General features: G+C 50.2%; 1 protein-coding gene and 1 long non-coding RNA gene across 2 annotated transcripts in view; one reads left to right on the top strand and one right to left on the bottom strand.

Moving 5' to 3' along the window:
• LOC146203690 (uncharacterized) overlaps positions 1 to 24,579 on the bottom strand; it is a 371,705-nt gene that overhangs the window by 307,511 nt on the left and 39,615 nt on the right. The window lies entirely within an intron of this gene.
• On the top strand, positions 1,911 to 22,255 carry LOC146203691 (uncharacterized). The gene is made up of 2 exons (XM_084603218.1): positions 1,911 to 3,685; positions 22,108 to 22,255. The coding sequence occupies exons 1-2, from the start codon at positions 1,974 to 1,976 to the stop codon at positions 22,253 to 22,255; spliced, it is 1,860 nt and encodes a 619-aa protein (XP_084459344.1). The 5' UTR covers positions 1,911 to 1,973.

Genomic DNA, 24,579 nt, shown 5'->3' with positions numbered 1-24,579 from the left:
TATGCGAAAGTCTAGATTTTAGATCTTGGTCAATGAAAATAAGAAATGCCTGAGAGTGCCATGGCTAATTACAAATCCAATCCCTTCCCTTTTAAGCGTAAGTTTTCGTCAATGAGTGCGCGCCTGATTTTGTAAAAACCTTTCTGAAGTTGCTCATCCCACATGACAGGTAGGAAGACGTTTTTTTAACACCGTATACTGAATAGTTTTACAGCATATACGCATGCGCGTTGATTTTTGGTGCAGCAGGCTACATAATTGTTATCGCATATATGCATACAGGAATCGCAGAGATTGTAATCTTCTCTTCTTAAGCACGAGGTCTCGAGACCACTCTACACTCATCCACCGACTTCAATGAGCGAAAGAGAAATGAGTACCGGCACGCCTCTATATCTCCGACCAATTAACGCCACGTCACGTCACTTGCAAACTGCTACCTGCCTCGTGTATTCTGCAGCTTTTTAGCCTACGAGGCTTATACATGGATATCAATAGCTCCGGTGTGCCAATTTCTCCATGTATGAAAGCATCTGTCCTTGATTCCAGCGCCTTTCAAATTAAATCAATCATTGGCTGGTCATTTCACCTTTGCTGTTGATCTTTTAAGGAGGCTTAAAACAGTTCAGACCGCCGATGTCTTTGGACAATTTTCCTACAATGGGGTTTCATGCTCTTGAGTTAAAATCGTTAAGTCATTGCCAGCATTGTAGACACACACTGACACTAATAAGGACACCACTGCGGTTTTATACGGTACAGACCGATATGTCATGCACCAGCGTTAGGTAACTGATATGTTGGGGTAGTCGTAGCATTCCAATGAAATGAAATTCTTACGGATAAAGCATCGGACATTGAAAATCAAGTGGGATAAAATAAGAATTTCCTATACAATTTAATTGCAGTGGGCTATTGCACTTCTCGAAAACGCAATCCTTATTTTAAAGAATAACTACTCGGTAGTTTTCTTAACCGCTTTGCGGCGTTTCCTGTAATATGTTCCTCCTCAGATTCGTTTTAGTACTGTCTATATGAGGAAGTTTTCCTGGGTCCTAGTTCGAGCGGTAGAATTCCAGTTTGGTTTAACAGTTTGGGACCTCCCTTATTCGTCTGCTTGATACATTACGAGGTTACCTGACCAACACAGGCGAAGTCTATGGGTGCGGCATTTTGTTCCGAGAACCTAAATGACATAATATTGCGTAGTTACACCATTGTGATGCTTATATAAAAAAGACGGTTGTGTAAGGCTGTCATTGCATGGATAAGAGAAAATGAGTTGCATTGCCAAGAACCATAACTTCAGTGTGCAGCTATGTAGAATGCTAGTCATTTAGTAACCTAGGAAAAAAGGAAATGCCCATTATCACACAGAAAGCATAGCGCAGTAAACGACAAAGGACGAGGAGAACAGCACAAGCGTTTGTCGTGTCCATCTCGTTTCTTGTCACATAATGCGCTTTGCTTCCTATGTTATGAACCAACATATCAAAGTAATTTTCCTTCAATTCTGATACTTTTCGAATCGTGTCAGTGACGTCAATTACTAAGTTTTCGTGATATCTTCTTGTTTACGTTGAGTTTCATTTCTCAAAATCACACGCAGGGGCCATAACCAAGATTACCTGTTCTTTCAATATAAGACGTGACTAAGAGAAACTATGCGGAGCTTATGGAATGTGCAGTCCTTACGAAATTGTGTAAAGCGGACGTTCATTTTTTTCCAGGGATGCACAGAAGCTGTTCGGCGCAAGGAAGAGTTCGCCAAATTTTTGTACAATGGAGAACCGGAGACGTTTCAAAGTGTGATTAGAGTTAACCGATTTCTGGACCTCGCGGAACGACACTTTCATCGCGGACCAGAAAGAATGTACTCCTTCTTCACCGCCTGTACGCACGATGTGGAAGAAAAAGACTGTTGGGCTCTCTCCTGCCACGATCGTTTCAACGCGGTCCTGAATCCCCGTGGCATGGCATTGCTGGCATCGTGCGACTGCTCATTTTCCTTTGAGACCATGGAGAACGCGACGGATATTCTCATAGGGTCCGGGGACATTTTCTCAATGTGCATCTGCTTGTGGATGTTGAAAGAGCATCGTTGCATTTCGAAAGTAGTGTTGGATGCCGCTGTTGTCGCCCGCTACCACACCACTCTGTTCTTCAGGCTGTTATCCCTGAACCACAGACATATAGAGGCTGTTGAACTAAGAGGCTTAGCTGGCTTTTACGTCGCTTTTCAGATCTACCCACTTTTCAAAAACGCCAATCGTCTCAAGGAACTAACATTGGTTTCTTTACACCTGAATCGGGACGAAGTGGTCAACCTCTGCGAACTCATCTCTCTAAACGCAGGACTGCAAAGCCTCGTTCTCGAAGATACAGGCATTGATGTGCTAAGCGTACGGCGGCTAGGCTTTGCTATCCTGGAATTTGAGCAGCCGAAAGCGCTTGTGCTGCGGGAAAAGAGGACGCAAATTCGGGGATTTGAAGACGTCGTGGAGGGTCTTGTGGACACCCGGCTACAAAAGCTCAGCGTGGATCTTCCCTGCAGGTTGTCGTGTCTTTATGACCGCCTTGGCTGCAACAGCACTCTCACTGAGCTGGAACTTGTCGATTCCAGCCATCACCTGCATATGTCTTTGCACAATCTCGCCACCGCACTGATAAATAACACGACGCTGAAGCGTCTCACATTACGGCTTAAGGTCCCTGAAACAAGCCAGGACGTCGTCGGCGGCTGGCAGCGTTTAGCTCGATCCATCTCGTACAACCATAGCCTCGAATACCTGAGCTTTGCTTCATCTACGTTCAGTGACAGGGAGGGCCTGGCCATGGCTGGACTCGGCGAGGCGATCGGCACGAATGATACATTGCAAGAGCTTTCCGTTGCCGGGTGCCAGCTGTCGTGTGGAAGCTTCCTATTTCTTCTCAGTGGGCTTACTCAGAACATGAAGCTGCAAAAGTTGATTCTTGGTGATTTGGGAGAAGATAAGACGAGCGAGAAAGTCTTGCGGCAGGTCATCGATCTACGCCAAGCAGACCGTGTCGACTGCATGTACACGCTACAAAACGGTAAGGTGCTGCACAGGCTCCTTGTAGTCAACGACATCGTTAACATCCAGAGCCTAAGGCTGGCGTGTGCGCTGGCCGAGGACAGGGACACCATGCTGGCGTGCCTATTCCTCTTGCGCGGCACTTTAACAACACTCAGCATTGAAGGCGCGCCCATGACTGACGCAGGCGCCCTTTGCCTGGCCAAGCTGTTTCATAAAAGCAAAGTGATGAGGCATCTTACGCTGCTCTTTCCAGCCACCGCTGACCAGGTGGCGGTATTGCTGGGCGGCCTGACGTCTTCCAGGACCGTCAAGATTTTAACTGTCGGCGGAGGATGGGAGCTATCGACTGTTGCAGCTAAGGCATTCGAAGAGCTCATGCGAGAGAACGACAGTATTAAGGAGCTGACTGTCGTACAAGAAAGCGCAATAGGCTTCGAGAATCTCAATAGTCACATCCGACGCGGTATTGCCAAGAAATGCACCATTTTCAAGTTGAGACTTTTGCACGGCCCCAAACGGAAAGAATCAAGAGACGCTGAAGTTCTGCAGACGTTGCACAAGAACAGGGCCGTCACAGCGTGGGCAACGGCTGCTCTTCTTGGCAAAAAGATGACGGAGGCGTCAGCGTTAGCCCTGACTCGCGTAAATGATTGCAAAAGCTGCCAGGTCTTTCTTCGTGAAACGATGGGGGTGAGCGAAACCACGCTGAAGATGAAAACCATTGAGGCTTGGGAAACCATCAATCGACAGTCGGAGAGGGTCGCTTCAACTATAAGCATGGGCCGAACGGAAATAGGAACTGCAGAACTGCCCGCCGAAGCAATGAACCCATCGAAAACTAGTGAAGCACAGCCTAGCGGTGCACTAAACCGAATGCATAAGGGTGCCGAAGAAGCTCCCAGCGGAACCCGGAACGGAACGAAAACGGGGGCCGAAGCAGCTTCTAGAGGACCGAAAAACCAAAATAAAACGAGTGCAAAAAAAGCCCATAAGGGAGCGTTCAAGGAAACACTGGAGGCAAAGAAAATGAGTGCCAAAACAAGGCCTAACGTAACGCAGAACCAAGAGGAAACGGTTACTGAAACCACGTCCAGCGGGTCAAAGAAACTAAAGGAGAATGCTAAAGTACCGCCTAGCGGTGCCCAGAACGGAAATGAAACGTATGGAGACAACGCGCCTAACGGAGTACACAACCAAACAAAAAAGAATGCCGTAGAACTGCCCAGCGGCACAATGAATGTGACGAAAAGGGTTGCCGAAGCCGAAGTAGCACCTAGGGAAGCAGAGAACCGAGCGAAGATCAGTGCCGAAGGAGCGCCTAGCAGGGCAGGGAAACGAAAGAAGGCCGAAGCACCGCCTGCTGCAACACCGAGCGGAACGAAAACAGGTGCCGACGTGGCCCCAAGCGGGGCAAAGAAACCAGAAAAAACTGCTACGAAAGGAGCGTCTAGCGATGCACTCAGCCGAATAAAGATTGACGAAGCGCCGCCTACCGTAACAAAGAACGGGAACAAAACATTTGCCGAAACAGCGTCTAAAGCGTCTAGCGGAGAACTAAATCGAGAGAAAACTGGTGCCAACAAAGTCCAGAACGGAGCAAAATCTGTTGCAGAAGCAGTGCCTAACAAGAGACCAAATCGGAAGGAAACGATTACCGAAGCAGGGCTTAGCGAAGGGTTCAAAGAAAGCATCGTTTTGGTTGAAGAGGGCAAACAAACTGCCAAAGGCAAGAACCGAACAAAAACTGTTGCAGATAAAGAGTCAAGTAAAAGGCCGAACCTTGCGAAAACTGTTATCAAAGCATCGCCTAGCGGAGCCTCCGACGCAAGCACCATTTCCATTGAGCCCAAACAAACTGCTAAAGGCAAGAAACGAGCAAAAATTGTTGCAGCTGTAGCGCCAAGCGAGAGTCTGAAACGAAAGAAAATGCCTAGCGGAGCCTCCGACGCAAGTACCATTTCCATAGAAGAGCCCAAACAAACGGCTAAAGGCAAGAAGCGCCGGCCACAGGATGCCTTTCCGAAAAAAAAGAAGCACAAGAGAAAATAACCAAACTGATTTCAATTTTTCAGCTTTCGGGAACTTGAGTGCCTTGCGCTTGAATTGTGTTCATATGTCAGTTTTACTGCCCATAACTTTTCTTGTCTTGCATGCTGATGTTCCCGCAATCAGAATTCGAGCCCAAGGAAAGCTCTTTGCTGCCAGACATTCAACAGTGCTGTACAGTCTTTACGATTTTACGACTTTACTGCAGGCAGCAAATCTCCATCCTCACCTTGGTTAATAAAGAGTGCATTTTCTTGTGCTTCGTTTTTGGTGTGCGTTTTGTAAGCTTATTTAGGAATACGATGGACAGCTAGGTGACTTCTGGTTTCCATTTCCCTATGACGAATGTGTCCAGGCGAAACAAGAATGTTTATATTGACTCTTGCACCAGGTGTTCAAAATATTTATGTGTTAAAAACGCGATTGGCAGTATGCGGAAGCCATTCTCACGCTTAGGCTGTACGTAAAGGTGGGCACAGTTGAGAACTGTCAGATAGTCACATGGTGATGACATTTTCTTGGGCAGGAACGGAACAGGAAGGCCTAGCACGGAAATGAACGCTATATTGGGCTCACTCGCAGCGACAAGGATCTAAAAGATCTAAAAAATCTGCGGTAATGACAGCAGGAAAATTTTCTTCTATCATATACGTGCGAAAGTGCTACTACATACTTTGATGGTATGAAAGCTGCTTGGTGGACTGGTATTATCATGTAATGTATATTGTGTAAGGTTGGTATAGTCTGCTCGTGACGAATTCGTTCGCAGCAGGAATGGAATGAAGTTAGGCCTGTTTACAACCCTATCCATTAGCGTTGTCACCTCGGGGCCCGGAGTATAGTTAAGATTTGTGCCTGAGACTTAGACGAAGAGGAAGAAGCGTAAGAAGAGCGTGAGGCTCGAGCAAGAGTGAGCGCCATGTTGGGACCTAAGTGAAGATTAGATATCATCCAGCTGGTGTACCTTCTTTCTTCTACTACAGAGTACACGTTGACCTAGTCTGGAGGCTCTGTCTCGACTCGAGAACACGCAAAGTTAACTGTAGCCAGCATGTTCTCGGAGGCAGCTGCTACAGCAGCATATCACCTCGGCACCACGCTGTCAAATGTCGCATGCTGGTCTCTACGCAGCGCTTGTACCCTCCCTGCAGACGTTTGGGCCATGGCCGAACATGGAGCAGAGGATAAACCAAACAGGCCTGCACGCAGAACCAATGTGACCCTCGTACTCGCAACCCGAGTAGATCCGTTTCATGCGCCGGTATTTAAGTATTATGTGATTGCTCATGACACAGGAAAAATGTGGCGCACGCTACAAGTCCAACTTCTCCAGCCATGGGAATTTCCGGACATGCTTTTTCCATTCGAATACCGGCTCAGTTATTACTCGAACGTTTCTACAGGGACTGCGCGCAGCGGCGGGAGAGTCGTCTCCAATGTACTGGGGCAACCAGAAAACATTCACGAAAGCCACTGGCGCAGCCATTTGCGCCAATGGTACTTCCTTTTCCGCGATGAGCGTACTGCCAGCCGCAACAGTTTCGTCTTGGGCCATCAAACTGACCGCTGCAGTGACCTTCGTTCCAGCGAGGTGCGGCGGTTATTCCAGCCGTTGGAATCGACGACTGTTTCGATGGTGTCGGCAAAGTTGTCCGCCGGAGCGGGTTCCAGCACATTGAATTGCGCATTCGAAATTTGCAGGGTGAGTGAGTGACCGGCGCTTTTTGGTGGACTGTCAAGGATCCTTGACACACGATAGCAGGCATGGCGTAGCGGCACCTGCAGGGGACAACGACGGGAGTCCTGCGGGTGCAGGTGAGCGCCTGACGCCCCTTTACAAGCTTCAGGGCTGCTCCGCATGGCACTAACGTATTGAGGAGAAGCCTCAGCATTGGATATGCCCGAACACGCCAGCCAGACATTACGGCGTCTCAACCTCCTCGCTGGCGGCGTAGAGAAGAACTATCCTCTCCCCCTCGATCCGCGACGGGACCCTAGCGTGCTCGCTCTGAGTCTGGCCGCCGCCAACTGCTGCGTCTGGATTGGACAGTTTAAATGCCACCGGTGTCGTGGTCTACAAAAGAAGGCTCTCGAGCGGTTGTCGAGAGAGACCGTCGTGAGCGCCCATCGTGTGTAGTGCTCTTCGGTCGGAGGGGACAAGGCGGATTTTTCCTGGTATGCTCTGTCGATGGCAGTCGCGTGTAGCCAATAGTTTTCGGCTCCCGTGCTGATGTTGTTCTTTGTGTATCATGCCTATAAATAATGTATAGTCACCTTTCGTTCAGCTTGTCTCGTGGGCTGCCAGCTTTGATACACGGATTAGAATCATGACCGTGGATTTCTCGTTCCGGTTTGGTCGGATGCCTCAGCAGCAAATGGTCTAGCGACACTTGCTCTCACTGGAATCAGCGATATGATCGTGAAGCGGCTCGACCCCCCCTCACACCTAGCAATGGGCAGCGGGAACCCCGGAGAAGTACGAGGGGCAATAGCAACAGTAGCAAGCTTGCTCGCTGCTTCAGGAACAACAATTACCGGTGCTTTAGGCAGCGCTAAATTTGAAATCTGAGAGAACGTTAAGATAAAGCCTTCAAAGACAAAATAATTCGGAACAATCTGGAAGCAGACGCGTGTGGCAGTGAACCTAACAGATATATATATATACTATATTGGGGCTCCGTACGTTACAAACAATTAGCTGTGGTTTAGCTTGTTGTTAAACCTGGAGCTACGTGAGATCTATCTGTATGGGTACGCTTAGGTTCGGCGTGAAACATAGTAGTTTACTGCATGGTTTCAGCGTTATCTATGCCATGAGGACACTTGACCACTAAACTGCGATGAGGCGAAAGCTTCTATCGCGCGGTGGCCCTCACGCACGCACACACGCACACGCGCGGTACACGCACACTACACACACACACACACACACACACGACACGCTCACACGCACACGCACGCACACTACACACACACACACACACACACACACAAACACACACACGACACGCTCACACGCACACGCACGCACGCACGCACGCGCACACACACACACACACACACACACACACACACACACACACACACACACACACACACACACACACACACACACACACACACACACACACACACACACACACACACACACACACACACACACACACACACACACACACACACACACACACACACACACACACACACACACACACACACACACACACACACACACACACACACACACACACACACACACACACACACACACACACACACACACACACACACACACACACACACACACACACACACACACACACACACACACACACACACACACACACACACAACACGACGCACACGCACACACACTTTTCGCAGGCTTGTTTTTTTATTGCGGCCATACATATTTATACGAATTTTGGCGTATACACTAACATATTAGCCATATTCTGTGCAGCCAAGAAAAGTGTTAGGCAGTAAATACGCTGAAAACATTTTCAGGGTGAATGGGAACATTGTCGATTGGCATAAATGTTTGAAGTTTTGGCATGGAGAATGGGGAATAGCTTGGTTATCGACTCCAACAAAGTATCGCGGGGCCCCACTTGAGAATTGCAGGGACAGTGACCCATGCTGGCGACGGCAGACAGTGCAATCGCAGAATAAGGCTGGCTGCAAAATGAGGGACAAAACCTAATATCACTCCTCTCCTCTTCCCGCAATGTCACTCCTCATCCTCTTCCGCTTCCTCTCCCCCTCATCCACCTGCAGAATATCATCTTAAAGGTTTCTGGGCGCAGACAGCAAATATGTGGTCCTGTTGGGTGCTGTTGTGCCGGTGGGGTTATCACACAGTAGCCCACCGTCAACAGGGTTGTGCCAAGGAGTTGGTAACGCAGCGCTCGTCACCCGTTTCGTGAACGAGGGCTGTCAGCTCCCTGGCCGGTAGCGATGAATCCGAGTCGGCGTTGGTGAGATGAAAAAGCTTTATACACTATTTACAGGCATTTAAACAACGAGTTCGGCTCTGGGGCCGAAAGCTAACATAGCCGTACGCGACTTTTCTCGCGCAGCGACGGCCGGGGAGATTCCGCCGCGTCCGCACTGTCAGGGGGCGAACTGCTCCCGATGGACGCTAGTGACGAACTCACACTCGGAGTCTCGAACGGAAGCACTTGAGACTCCGTCGCCGAGAACCGTTGACGCTCAAAATGGTCCAATCCGACGGCAGCACTTTCGCAGGGCCAATGGGAGAGCTTGCTGCGCTCTCGCTTCAAATATGCCGCGGGGCAAGAAGGGGTTCACCGTCAGGGTCACGGCGCCGTGCTGTCTGGATGCTCAGCTCATTGAAACACGTCGCTTCTCTCCCTTTGGCACGGCTCGCCTCCAGTGCACCGGTGCTTTGCAGAGAAGTATCCATATTTTGTGAAGGAGGCGTTAGCCGAAGAAAGTTGGCGTCCGGCTGAATTTCTAGGTTGCTTTGGCCAGGCACAACAGTGCGGAGTCTTTCTTTGCAAGGACGCCATTGTGCGACACTAAAGACGTCCGCGGACTCTTCAACATTGCAGGAAAGAGTTGCGTGTTACAGTCAATAAACTAGACGTTGCAGCTCACGAGTGCTGCTGTTGTGCAAAATTGCCTGCGCTTACAGCTTTCAACAAGATGTCGGCGTTGCCTTCACTCGGCGGCGCATCGACGGGGGCTCTTAAGTAGGAATGTGACCCTGAAGACCACAGTGACGTCAAATTCCTCAAGGCGCAGTCTCCATCATGAAAGGTGACCGAAGGGATTTTTAAGGTTGGCGAGCCAACAGGGCGGCTATTTGTGACTATTACCGTGACGGTCGACCGCATAGGTGCGAAGGAACTTCGATATGTACCAGGTCTATTACCTTGATCCTTACACTTGCGAAAACGCAAGAATCGCTGTCTTCTTTTTTGTGTCGTGTCCCAGATAGTGGCTGTTCGTCCTATAAACATGTGGAAACGGTGTTCGACGCTGTTTAAGTAGCCTACTCATAATTCTTTCGGGAGACGTAGAAACTAACATTTGTTACAGTGCTTGAGACTGCGCAAAGGATTGAATCGAGCCAAGATGGAATTAGAAGTGATTTGTGGGAACTGGAGGCAGTGGAAAGCAATAGTAGACATTGAACTGAGGCAACTGTTTGATAGGCTTCGCACCATTGAAGTTGACGTTGCAGACTTAAGGAACAATCCCTCTACGTCGTCAGCTGATTCTCCTGGTGCTGCTTCCAGCGCAATATTAAATTAGCTTCGAACAACTGAATCGCGCTGTAATGATAGGAAAAGCCGTCTTCGACGCAATAGACTGCTCTGTTTTGGCATTGAAGAGATGTTCCTGAGACGTGGTCAAGTGCTGAAAAAAAATGTCAATGAGCTATCCATGGATAAATCAGACATAACTGTTAATCTATCGCAGAATGAACGGGCATACAGCATTGGAAAATACGATACAGCAAAAAGCAGGGCAGTCCCCAGAAAAGAAAATTGATGTCTTATCATAATAACATAGCACCTTCCCAGATCTCTATATCTTTCACTAACGTACGCAGCATCCTTCCAAAACGCATCAAGATTTTTTTATCTGGGCAGCAATGATTGGGACATTTTGGTATTAACAAAAACGCGGTTTCATGAAGAGGTTGATCATGAAGTCCTGCCTCATCTGCGTAACTTCACCATCTTTCGTAATGATAAGAGCAACAAAAGAGGAGGTTGGGTGCGGATCACAGAATGTAAGATGGAGTCTATAGACAGACTCCTCCAGCACCACTAATGTATCGCGGGTAGAGAAAGATATCCCAGTCGTAGATAAAAACGAAAAGGTGCAACCGGGCAAACTGTCTCGTAAGGAAGATATAAATAAATGGGATATGCTACGGCGGCGACCCACAGCCGAGGATCGGGCCCGGGGAGACACGGCCGCTCGATGGAAGCGCACTGCTTCCATCGAGCGGCCGTGCCCCTGATCTCCCCTGTGAAGAAGCGGAACGGGATGGAATATGGAGCAGGGAGTTTGGACTGAGGACAGGTTATAGGAATTTTGATAGGATACAGGGACAGCGACGTTTTCCCATGTAGTGAAGTTAAGTTCGTCTTCGGCAGGTTGACGAAGATGACAAGTCAGGCAATCTTAAAGTTGAACGAAGAGGGATGATATATTTACCAGATTATATACACAAAAGACAACTGAATTTACACTGGTGGCCTCACACAGAGATGCCACCACCCTAGCAAAAAGGTACATCACAAAACATCTCACACAGAGAACCGCTTAGCTCACCCAGAGGAAAGCTACGTGCAGAGCACGGAGTCGCCAGCTTGTGCTTGATTGGACAGAAATGCTCAACCGGGTCTGTTGGCCGCTTTTTCATGGCAACGACAAAGACATGAGGGCGTTCGTTTCACATGATCCGCCTCAAAATTACGCAGCCAATCGGACCCGTTGATTAATACGACCCACCCCAGCGGGATGGCCAAAATCTCGGACCCAGGTCCTCAATTCTTTAAAAATAAAAATGCAGCGTGCTTTCTGCACTCTCTCCACTCGAGGGTTAACAACCTCTCCCCATCGGCGCTCGTCCTCCTTTCTCTATCCCACGGTCTACATGGAAAAATAGAAATGCTCGTCGCCGTCGCTGCTGCCCTCAACGGGAGAGACGCCGTCTGTCCAACCACTCCATTAACTGCCGCATTCCTTCGAAGAAGCGCCGAGGGAGGGGGCGGGGGGGGTTGAGAAGAGGACGCTATTTTGCTAGCCACCGGGGGCCTTAAAGGGATCGTCAAGACGTGCGCGGGGGCGTCCATTGTCCCTACAACAGAAGCGGACGCTGCCGAGGGGTAAGCCGGTGCCTATAACGTCAAGACAGAGGGGCATTGTTTGACAAATCTTCATTGAAGACCCTGAATGGGAAGTGGGCACTCTTCCGAGTCGTGTTAGCAAGAAAGGCGTCGCGAAGCGACTGCACCGGCCCTTAACCCCCCCCCCCCCCCCCCCCCCCCGCCCCCGTGACAGGAGCTTCAATCGGTCAGCGAAGGAGACAGGCTTCGTCGGCGGCTGGTCCGACGGGTTGGTATCGAAGATGCGTGGGAGCGAACATCTTCGCGAGTTCTCAGAGGGTCAGTTTCCCCTATACAAAAAAAGCTGCCGTTAATCGCGGCCTTACACGTCCCCCTAAGAGGATGATGAGCTTGGAGTCCGCTCATTCCAGCCTAATAAGCAAAGACCGCAACAAACCGCGACGAAAACAAGACATGTATGACACTTCACACATGAATGCGGCACAAAATGAATCTCGCGAAACAAAATGAGTCCAACACAGAATGAATCACACACAGTCGCATCGGGCGACCGGGCATTGTTCGTGAAAGTCCAGCGCGTGGGCAATCCGCCTTTTGTGGGAGGATGTGGCGCCATCATGCGAGAGCGGGCGAGAAACAGATTGGACGGCAGTGCAGCAGACGACGCGAAAGTGCACCATACGTAATGGCCACGCCAACGCAGGTAGAAAGCGAAAGCTCCCCCCTTTTTTGGCCTCGACGCGGAAAGTAGTGACAGTGATTGCAGTATATCACGTTCACGCAGTATAGGGGAATGTTACAGCGTTTTCACAATCCACTCATAACGCACGAATATACTATCTTCGTATTGTAAGAGCGTGTAGCGCGGGCCGTCTTCGACGTGACAGAATGAGACGCTCTCAGCGTGCAGGTTTTCGGCAGACAGGAGAGTGCGGAGGCAGTAAGAGATAGGGATCTCAACGGGCAAAGCAGCCAGGGGTTTCTTGACGCTGCAGAGCAAGGTGGAATCATCTCCTGTGACTTGAGAGCGGCGCATATGCGCGGGATATCTTGAGTTACCGAGTACAATGCGGTAACCGCGGCGCCGGCATTGTGCAATGGGCGTCGCTTCCTGCTCGCGTCATCTACAACCCTGCAGCTATAGGATTTCATCTAAGAAGCTCGGCAGAGAGGCACTTATACACACTCCCTGAAAAGGGCATTGTCCCGGCCGGAATGCACACCTGCAGGAAACGCGCGGCATTATTCTGGCAAGGGATGATTCAGCGCTGTAGCCGGTTTCTGCTTTCAGGAGCCAGAACAGATGTAGTCGCAGTGGTGAAGAGGTTCTCGGTGCACAGAGAATGGTCATTCTGTTGTGAAAGGATCCACAACCTTTCTGCCTCCGCCGCGATTTCTACGGAATCAATGACTTGGTGACACATGCGCATGTCCTACATATCGGATGCGCATCTCGGTCAGGAACCAACGCTATTCTACGTCCAGAGCGATCCACTCTACGAGTGAACGAGCATGAACCCTCCAGGAGACTCATTTGTGCCGGGCGGTTTCCTTGCCGTTGCAAACGGTTGGACGAAGACGACGATTATCAAGCTTTCTAACGAAGTGCACCTGATTGCGTACACCGAAGGAACAAAGTCCCAATGCTTTGGCGACCACGAAGGCGAGCCTGTAAGGTAAAAAAAAAAAATACTGTGCGTCGTGCAAGAGTGTCAAGTGCGTCATATGATCCGAGCGGCAAAAACACAAATACTACAGGTATGTATGCATCTAAAGGAAATATGCATGATGAAAAGTACCAACTGGAGTTTGCACCCAGCCTATAACGCACCAGTGATAGCTGCAATGATGATTTCTCTGGTGCGTGTTTGCTTTAGTTGCGCCGGGGCCTGATGGCGGTGTATTTTTTCGTTCCTTTACTTTATGTGCGAAAGGGCTAGGTAGCTCAGATATCACAGGCGGCTCTGTGCGCTAGGCCGTAATATTTAGCATGTTTTATCGTGACTGCCACCTCACTAACAAGAAGAAAGATACGGCGTTTGTTGTATTGCACTGCCGTTCGCGAGCCTCATGACCAGTTCAACCACTCGGCTCGCGAACGGCGGTGCATCTCAACAAACGCCCAATTTTTTCTTTCTTTTTAGTCAGGCGGCAGTCGCGATAAAAACATGCTAAATATTACGGTCTAGCGCACACAACCACCTTTGATATCTGCGCTACACGGCCCCTTCGCGCATAAAGAAAACAAACGACAAAAGAAATGGCTGAGGCTTAGCTTGGTTAAGTCTGGTCAGATGCGAAGCATATTGATTGCTAAACTCGGCTTTCCATGGTTACACTTGGCTAAACTTTTCTTTCCTTGGTTACACGTGCTTTTACATGGTTTAAACTTGTAATGCACAATGTTTTCCCATCGCATAAAACTAGGTAATAGCATGACTCGTTCATCTCTAATCTAACTGTGTTACCGACACGCACAACGAACATGTCGTCCCCCAGGCCAACGATACTCGATTGCCACTACACGAATATGTACGCAAAGCAAAAACTCGTAGAACACCGACGTGCTAAAAGAATCAGCGATTTTAATTTCTTCGGCAACAACATGGTCGTATGGGAAAGCCTCCCCGTAAACTACCCGTGTCCAGCCGGCTTGACGTGCACCAACGGTCGTTACGTCTTCACCAAGCATGGCTGTGAGGTCACCTCATGTATACCCTTCGAGCCATATCACCGCCATGGTGGTCCTTCAATTACACCGCCAAAGCCGATAAAGCGGTCCCTACGGAAACTGTACAAAACCGAATCGCGCAATTTGTTTTGTTACCTAGACAAAGAAACGATAGGTAGTGCGTACGAGCGCGTACGTGCTCGTGGTGTGACGTCACCATATCACGTGGTCCGCACGGCGTGCAACCGCAGCCGACGGCGCGAGCTGGACCCCCGTCTCTCCTGTGTCGTGACGTCAGCGTATCACGTGGTGTGACGTAGCATTCCACATTCTTTGCACGGCGTGTAACCGTCACGAAGGGCTGTGGTTTACCTCTAGCAATATGCTTCGCATAAAATACATCTCCATCAGGCTCCGTCGCACATAAAGCAAACACGCGCCGAACAACTGCTCATTGCGGCTATCACTGGTGGGTTACAGGCTTGGTGCAAACTCCAGTAGATACTTTTCATCATGCACATTTCCTTTAGATGCATACATACCTGCAACGAGGTGTTTTTCGCACAGTACAGAGTACGGAGTCGGTTCCTAAGGTCGGCCATTCACATCTTGACGCTTGGTGGCCCTAATTCAATCTTCACGCCGTTCTTGGTCGCGGCTCGCCGAAGGAAACCTGAAAAACCGTGTCTTGCATCCCGGCACGCATAGAGAGTGGCAACCGTACGCGACAGATGTGGTTGATATTGCTTTACCAAGCCCATGGCGGTCACCGTGCCGCCCGGTGCCGCCAGTCCCCGTGCACTGGCGGCGCCGAGAAACGCCGTCGACGCCGTCCAATGTGTTTCCATCGGCCGCCGCTACGACTTATGCGCAGAAAACTCGCGCAAAAGGCGGATTCTGGTCTTCTTTAGGGCATCCCTAACGCTGCTGCAGGGTGTCTGGGGAAACGAGCTAGCAGACAGGGCAGCTTCTCTGGCGTCGACGCGTGGCCTCCTATGGCCGTCGTGGCTGTCGCCCTTGTCTGTGCGCACCAGTATGCGCGCAACTGTTCTAAGGCTCTGGGCATCCATCTTGACCGTAGATCACTCAGACACCCTGTTGTCCATTTTTGGCCCCTCCATTCTTTGTCTACCCCTCGTTCCCTCCGTCCCGTTCTCTTGTTACTCTCCTAACGGGCCAAACCTGCTTTCCTTCTTACTTCCATCGCTTTGAACTTCTCTCTTCGCCTTCCTGTCCGTGCGGTGAAGCTGAGGGTGAAATTATTCATTACCTTCGCGCCTGTCCACTCACCGCGGATATAGCAAAGCTGCATCCTGGGCATTCGAACTTTGTTTCCCCTCAAAACACCCCTCAAAACACACTTGCGAGCACATCGGAAGTTTCTTGGCACGCTGGATCCAGCCTTGTGTTTTTTTTTTTCGTCTCTATAATGACTCATTTTGTAGAGGAGCATTTCTGCCCTAAAACCACGTTTGGCGCCCGAAATTTGTGCCATAGGTTTCTTTTTTTTTTATAATTGGCTGTTCTTAAATTTTCTCGTGGGAGTTTTCCATTTTCTTTTATTTTAAATTGGGTTCTGCCTGCTAACCTTTGGTTCGGTGCGGGCTTTCTCTCACATTTATTTAGTTTTTTGTCATCTTGTGAGTTTTATAATAAAAGAGTAGCGCGCGGCTTAAGAAGTAACTTAAGGAGATTCGCGTCGAAGCGTTTCGTGGCCTCCAAATTGATTGCATTGATATATTTGTATTTAATTTGAAGATTATGTTCTTCTTGTATGGCCAAGGAAGGCTAACGCAACTCTAAGCTGCTAAGAGTGAGTGCAAAATATGTTTATTTTCCCGCACTGTCTGTAGGATTTGTTCTTTTATTTGTACTGTAAACTGAGTTTTGTTGCACTGGCTGCAATGGGAGTGATGAGTAAGAGAGAAATGATTCCCTTTGTTACCGGGTTTGGAATATGCAACGTCACTTTTTTGTTTTCGTGCCTTGGATGTTGGTTGTACAACTTTTAATTCCATCGGAAATGGGCTTCCTCTTCCCCGCACGCGTGCCGGGGAAGACGGGGAGTCGTGCGCCCGCGGATTAGAGGCTGGCAGGTAGCCCTTGGCTTGTTGCGGCCTCTTCCGCCAGATGGACGGTGCGGTGCTGGATCGCAGGGTCCGCGCTTCGCAGCAGGGTATCCCACGCTTCTCTACTTGTAATATTTTGTCCTCTACCTGGAGATTGTAGGCACTCCCGAATTATGTGGTCGCCCCACAGTGTTTGCACAGATCATTGTCTCTAAGGTCTGGTAGCGCGTGAAACTCCCAGACCAGTTTCATGAACGTATTAGTTTGTATCCGCGTCCACTCGAAAGCTTCTCTATTATTTAGTCTAACATCTGGCGGGGGTACCAGTCTACGTCCCAATTTATAATGGTGGATGATTTCCGCGTAATTTTGCAGACGCTCGTCGTATGCCGTGTTCGGGGGGCTCGACGGCTACCCGGAAGTAGAGAGCTCGGACTAGCTCGTGAGCCGCCTCGTTACCAGGGACGGCAGCGTGAGCGGGTGTCCAAATTAACTGAATTTTCCTATTCAGCGTGCTTTGGGTGAGAATTCTGGCCGCCTCCGGCGATATTCTCCCCTTCCCAAAATTTTGAATGGCAGTTTTGCTGTCGCTAATTATGAACTTGGCTTCCGTTTCTACGCAAGCTATCGCTATCGCAACTTCCTCCGCAGTCTCTATGTTGCGGCCTCTGATGGCTGCCGCGGATACCGGTGCCCCTCGGCCATCTACTACTGAAGCTACCGCCGCACCTGTTCTGCCACTTGCCGCTTCAACATAGACTACTTCCTTTGCTCCCATGTTCTTGAACCGTCGCTCTAGAGCTTCGGCTCGTTTGGCCCTTCTTCCGACATTAAAATCTGGATACATATTTCTAGGGAAGGGGGGGGGGGGGGGACTACCAAGGCATTCCAGATTTCATTATTAATTGTGACTTTTGTTTGAACTACTCTGTCTGGGTTGAGGCCTACTTTTGCAAGGATTACCCTGCCCGTCTCGGTCGTGCTTAGTCTCTCTAATTGGAAGACTCGCACTGCCTCCGCCAATTCTGCCCACGTGTTATGCACCCCGAGTCCGAGCAGTCGTTCGCTCGAGGTACCCATGGGCAGTCCTCGCGCCTTCTTAACGCATCTTCGAATCAGGCAGTCTAACTTTTCTTTTTCGCCGGCCTTAATGTCAAGGTAAGGCGTGGCGTAACTGATTCAGCTTATTACGTACGCCTAGATTAATTTTAGTAAATTTCTCTCCTTGAGGCCACTTCCTTTGGTGGCCACCCTCCTCAAGAGCCCGATGGTTTGCATCGCGTAACTTTCTAATTTTTTCAGGACTTCTCCGTTATGGCCGTGGGATTGAGTGGCCATCCCCAAAATCCTGATCTGATCTACTTTTGGCACCGGTTTGCCTTCCAACTGAATAGGAAACTCCCCGCTATTCTTGCTGCGAAGTTACTTTGGGTTATAAACGAACAGCTCAGATTTATGCGGGGAGCACGAAAGCCCCCTTGTCGCCGCGTAATCGACAATGATGTCGGTCGCTGCCTGCAGGCGTTCCTCCGTACTCGCATCACTACCAAGGTTAATCCAGAGGTTGATATCGTCCGCATACATGCTAAAATTTAGCCCCTAGATTTGGTTAAGTTTACCCGGGAGGCCTCTCATTGCCCCGTTGAATAGGAAAGGCGATAGCACTGAGCCCTGCGGTGTGCCTTTGCTTCCTAACTCTATCGTAGGAGATTCTAAATTTTGAAATATCATGCAGGCTTTTCTGCCCGATAACAAGTCTTTTATGTAGTTGTACGTTATCTCCGAGCCCTTCGAGGTAGCCTCGTGCCTGACATTGTCGAAGGTCCAGGACCACTTTGGCGTCTTTTCGTACCTTCGTTTTCGGCATCACTCACACTTAGATTTGAGGCAAATTTCTTGCTGCTGCTCAATATCAATGTGCAGTAGAGAAAGGAAAGGAGATGCTTATCAACGCCGATGGTCTCAGTCGAGCATTAAAAGATCAGCCAACTTATTATGTGGCGATGTGCGAGCGAATTGGTTATATGCAATAAACATTTCTGATTTCAGAACAATGCATACTGCACGCAGTCCAAGAAGCTTTTCAATACAAGCTGCTAGTTTCTAGCTGCGCTCTAAAAAATTTATGCGCATGTCCAAAGCTGTGTGAAACTTTGAAGGTCTCGTAAATGATAACTTAATGGAAAACAGGTAGAGGCGTCATGCAACGTTCCTGTTAGAATTAGCTCTCCTCGTTTTCCGCCTGATGTGCCTTCGTATTTATTTTAGATTCGTTTATGCGCATTTCATGATCAGAGCATGTCAAACTGCCCTTTCGGGAGAACATTATAACTCTTTCAAGCTTTCCGATTGTCATCAGCGTATTACCAGACACGATTCTTTCCTTAAAGATGTGATCGTTCAAGTCATTTCAAGGGGTGCTTTCTGCGTTGGGTGTCTTTTGGAAGAAAGTGGTCTTGCTGAGGGCGTGAGCGTACACAAATTCCGGACCAGGAATGTCACTGGGTTCGGCGGGCATATGACACTAACGGAGAGAAATTCGACTAAAAGCCCGACTCGCTGGAGTCTTTGAGTCAATGCATCGATTAACCCGAGCATTGCCGAACAGCTCGACCTCCTGATGCATTGTCAGGCGACGAGGGTGCTGCTGTGCCGGGCCGGTGATTTTAAAGGGACATCTGGCCAGGCCTGTTTTGCCCGAAATCACAGTGAACAACCTTACACGCAGCGAATTTTCTTCGGCCTGTGTTTATGGAATTTATGGCTGCCTGTGCCTTCTCCACCAGAGGCAGACAAATCAGAGAGCACCGACGGCGCAAGAACTTTATTTATGCTATGCGTGCTCTCTAAAGGCTATGTTTGCTTCGCGCCAGGGCCAGTTAATTCCCGGGCCGTTTTCCTAGCTACGAAAAGGACGCGACCGACGTCTTGCCGGTACCCATGCCTTCAAATACCACCTCCATAGAGAGACCGTTTGCGGGGTTGTCATATATGCAACCGCGCCAAGTGGCTCTTGGACTCTGGGCGGTCCTCCTGGCTCTTTTCCGCGGCTGGGACATATGCGTCGATCGAGCGTGGGGACACTGTGTAGGGAGCTAGGGAATATTTTCTCCATTTTTACACTGCAGCAAATACATGCACGAGGTCTTGTAAAAACCCGCATTATATAACTTCCTCTATTCAACAGTCTTCCCCTTTACGTCACTGAGCCTCTGGTTTTCTCGTGCAGGACGCCTACGCCAGAGAAGCCGATGTCATCGGAGCCTCAGGTAGTAACCGGGAATGAATGGGCTCGATTTTATTACCTTTTTTAAAAACGAAACAATTACAAGCGTCAAGACCGCATGCTGAAACCTAGTGCGTCTGCCATTATGTAATCTACTTCTGGCCTATACGCGCCTACAATTGCTGCATAAGTTACCGGCTATTCTGATATAAATTTGAATTATTCTATGAGTCAGCAACACATCTATCAAAAACCCCCACTTCGTTGATTTCAGCTATTAATGGAGGTCTTGCCAAATTATTAAATATAAAGAAGCTCAGTGTCACGCGATGTATATCGGCTCCAACTGTCATAAACGTATTAAGAAATCTATGCGACGCTAAGTGTAGAGGTTTCGTGTTCTGCACCTTATGACACCGTTGCTTTCCAAAGGCTCCAGTGCACATGTGCACCATGTGGAGATCTGTGTCTGACACGGCACCATCTCTGTAGGTACTACTTCTCGCGCTCAGGAAATCAGAAAGCTTATCAGATGTTCTATATATGATCGATTGATTACCTAGGATTTTTCTAAAACTCGCTTGCGGATGCACCTATACGCTTACTGTGATGCCCGTCTCTTGCAGAGCTGAAATCAAAAGTAGGACGCCTGCAGCATGCGCACTTTCACTTGGAAATAGATAGGGGCTGTAATGCTTTAAAAATACTTCATGAACATTGTCATTTAAAAATAGAAGTCAGAATTGTTTTCCTAGTGAATATTTGCTGCTGAGGGCCTTCTTGCCCTATCTCCCCACCTTAAAGTGTCCCCTGAGTATCTGTAATACTTTCAGCGCTTTAGAATGTGAGACGATGGCAAAGGAAAAAAAGTAAAGGAGCTTCAGGAAACCGTTATTGTATGTTCGAGTTTCCTCTTTAGATGAAGATGAGATAAAAATACCTTGTTGATGACGGAATCCGGGCTTGTGATGCCTTGGTAGGTCTAACTCGCAAACATTCAAGTTTATTGAGGACTGGCAATGTTAACTATTTATTTACGACATTAAATAAAACATGAAGAAACAAGTAAGGAGAAACGCATTTACACCATGACCAAACCATTCATTAGAGGAATTTAGCTCTGATTCAAACTAGAGCTCCTACTTTTAAACCTTCTGTCTTCACCCATAGCGGGGCCAGCAACAAATAGGATACAAACATTATTGCAGCCGCTACAGTGCTATCATCTGTCTTTCATGCCAGGTCCATTTTCACACCCATCTTCTTTGCCGCATACGTGCGTACGAAACAAACGTATGCACAGAGAATAATCACTTCAAGATGTTCAGTTTAGCGGTTGTTTGCCAGGAAACAACGTCGTTACTGGGAGGAAGCTCTCAATGGCCATGGGAGCATAACCAGGCTCCACTTTCGCTGCCTGCAGAACAGGCAACCCTCCGGCGCCTTATACACGTTGCCCACCGTAGACCTGCTCCTTCGAAACAGGCGGCAAACGCATGCGCTTTCGAGCAATGCGGCTATTGCAGAGAGCTGCGCGCAGAGAAGGCATCGTCATCAAGAAGAAGAAATGCGACGAAAACGGGTTCTTTGGCGGCGGTAACGTTGGGACAATACATCCGCTATTGACCCTCCATCGGGCAGCCTTTGACGATAAGTGCTTCCACAAACTCGGAGATGGCCGCGACCAAAGACCACACCCCTACCGCGAAATCTTAAAACACGTACCTCGTCTCGCCGGGTCTCCCCCCGCATACAATCCGCCCTACAGTGGAACTTATATGCTCTAATACGCCGCAATACTCGGAACGTCTCATCCCAGCCTCAACTGATTCACCTGAAGTTGTCGTGCTGCTGGGAACGTACGTCCGTGCACAAGAGCGGGACCCCAAATACGGCTACCTGGATACGTTAGATACCACTCTCCATCTTGTGAAGAGGTGTCCTGCGCAGCAGTGCCGTGCTGTCACCCACAGCACTAGCCAGGCAGATCGCGGTATTCGGCTGACACGGTGGCGGCAACGAGTGACGTGGAAGAGTGTGTGGTGGTTACAGTCCGCGTTGGTGATGTTGACACGTCGTCGGCCTGTGTTTATGTGCGCCCAGCTGTGCAGTGGAACGCCCAGAGGTTTGCGGCTGTCTCCTCGTTTTGTGCACCACACCACGTTATTCTCGCCGATTTTAATGCCCCCCATTGTCCGTGGGGCAGTGCTAGAAACACCGCGCGAGGAGATGAGCTACACGTCATGGAGACGCTGCTGGGACTTACTCCATTCAACACCGATGAGCCCACCTTCCGACGGCGCGGCACCCCCGGCTCCTGCATCCACGTTGCTTTCGCCACCAGTGGCATTTAAGGCGACCTAGCATCGTTTGCTATCGTTCTGGGGCTCCAACTGCTTTTCTATCCTCATTGAGCACACTGCCAAGGAAGTGCGCCACGCGCACTTACTCCGTCACCAATTGGAGTCGCTTCTGCAGCAGACAGGAGGCCGCCGCTGCGTCTGGCTCGGATTTCTTCTCCAGTCTCGTCCGCAGCGCGCTCGCAGCTACACGCTGTGCAGAACTTCGGGCAGGGAAATCAACGCACGATAACAAGCTGCTCAACCTGAAGAGAAAGCATGACAGAGCAGAGCGGCGATCGCAGCGGAAGGACGGATCATCTTACTGGACGGTGTACAATCGGTTGGACATTCCAGCCAGATGCCACTGCTGGCCACTCTCGCCACCTAGAAAGGCAACAGCTATGAGGAGCCAGCTGAGCGGTTTGCGGACTGCTTTGCACCGCAAAGCCCCGTGAGCGCAGGCACCCAGGCTGCACTAGCGAGCACCGGAGACAGCACCAGTGTCCATACCATTGATGGCACTTGCGACGCCCCCTTCACAGCGAAAGAGCTGAAAAATGCGCTTCAGTGTTGTCACCGTATCTCAGCACCAGGGATGGATGGGGTGGCCTACCGATGCTACACAACTTGCACGCGGATCAACGCCTGGTTCTCCTTCAGCAGACCAACCTGCAAAGACACATGACCGTAACGGAGGACTGGCGCACAGCGGTCGTCTTCTCTATCGTCAATCCAGGACGCCTACCAGCCCAGCTCGCGTTATATCGTCCAGGGGCATTAACATCTGCGACCGGTAAGCTCATGGAGCGCATAGCTTTACAGCGCCTCAATGAGCGGGGCGCGGTGGCAGATTTGTTTGATGAGCTGCAGACGGGCTTTCGCGGAATTCGGTGCACAGCGCATTCCATCTCCATTGTCAGCGCGCTCGATCACGCGAAGGCAGTGAAGCAGGTTGTGCTGCTGCTACTGCTGCACGTGTGGTGCGCGTTCGACCATCTCTGCCACGCTCCAACTATCGCGACGCTTGAGAAGCCTGGCGTGGGAGGGAGCTTGCTGCAGTATGTTCGGAGCTTCTTGCTGTCACGCTCCATGGGCGTTCGCGTAGGAGGGGGTTCTCCTAGCGCCTCGTGCGGTGGAGCTAGGAGTGCCGCAGTACTCTTTGTCACCATTTTTGTTCAATGTGGCGATGTCGGTGGAGCCGGGCTGCCTGCCCGCAGGCTTCCGACATCATGTGTACATATTCATATACGCAGATGACATTGCTCGGTGGTTCCTGAGACCGCCGGCTGAGACTGCGCGGGAGCGGCCGTTCGTACAGGGAGCTCTGGCGGTTGTGAGCGACGGTTTGTGCGGCTTAGGTCTCTCTCTCAGTGCGGACAAGTCCGTCGCTATGGCCTGCGTTCTGAGCTCACGCAAGCGACCACCGCCACTCACACTGGCCGGTGCTCTCCTGTCGTGTCAACATTCGGTGCGGTACCTATACATGGAGATAGATTATCGCCTTACCGGCCGACTCGCGGCGACCAAGGCCTGCCTGCCTGCATAGTGAAAAGAACCACAGCCACGGTACACTGGCTCACTGCTCGAGGTCGGGGCATCACCCAGCAAGCCGCGCTGCGGCTGTAGATCTCCGCGGATGTGGGGGCAGCTCTCTGTGCGCTACTGCTTGTCGCGCTGCGCAAGCCATGCTGGAGGAAGCTGGAGATTCAGCATCGCAAGGCACTCCGCATTTGCCTCTGCCTCCCTCAGAACTCTCAATGCACAGCTACCTTGGCCGAAGCAGGCGCGCGGCCACTACAACTTCAGGCCACACGGCTGTCACTGCGTCATATTGATTGCCTGCTGCTCACAGCGGATGGTGGCCCGCTCTCTCAGCGACTGCGCCAACACCGCCGCTCGCGCATGGAAGCGGCGCTGCTCGAGTACGAGCAGCTCACCAGCACCCCCCTACGGCCTCTGCTAGTCTTGTCCTGTTGCTACGGAGGTTCAGCGAGAGATCGTCGGCATCGCGCGAAAGCGCACCACGCCACTCTGTGCAGTGGAGCAGCTGACCGGAACCGCCATTTACGAGTAACTTCTGCACCAGCTCCTCGTTTACAATGATGGATCCGTGGCCAGAGATAGCTGCTCGCTAGCAGCGGCGGCTACCATCTCTGCCCCGTAACGGCACAGACACCAGCACGTGCCATTTATGGGCTGTTCTACTAGGGCGGAGCTGCTTGGCCTATGCCTAGGTCTGGATCTCCTGCTCGAAATCACTCAATTGCCACCCACCTGCACCCTACTGTGAGACTTCCGCCTTGCCCTGAGTCGTCCTAGAACCAGTGGCCGGGCAA

The sequence above is a fragment of the Amblyomma maculatum genome, chromosome 1 (genome assembly GCF_055883805.1).
Source record: "Amblyomma maculatum isolate TAMU_Amacu chromosome 1, ASM5588380v1, whole genome shotgun sequence".
Lineage (NCBI taxonomy): Eukaryota > Metazoa > Arthropoda > Arachnida > Ixodida > Ixodidae > Amblyomma > Amblyomma maculatum.
This window is presented reverse-complemented; position numbering and strand designations above follow the sequence as displayed.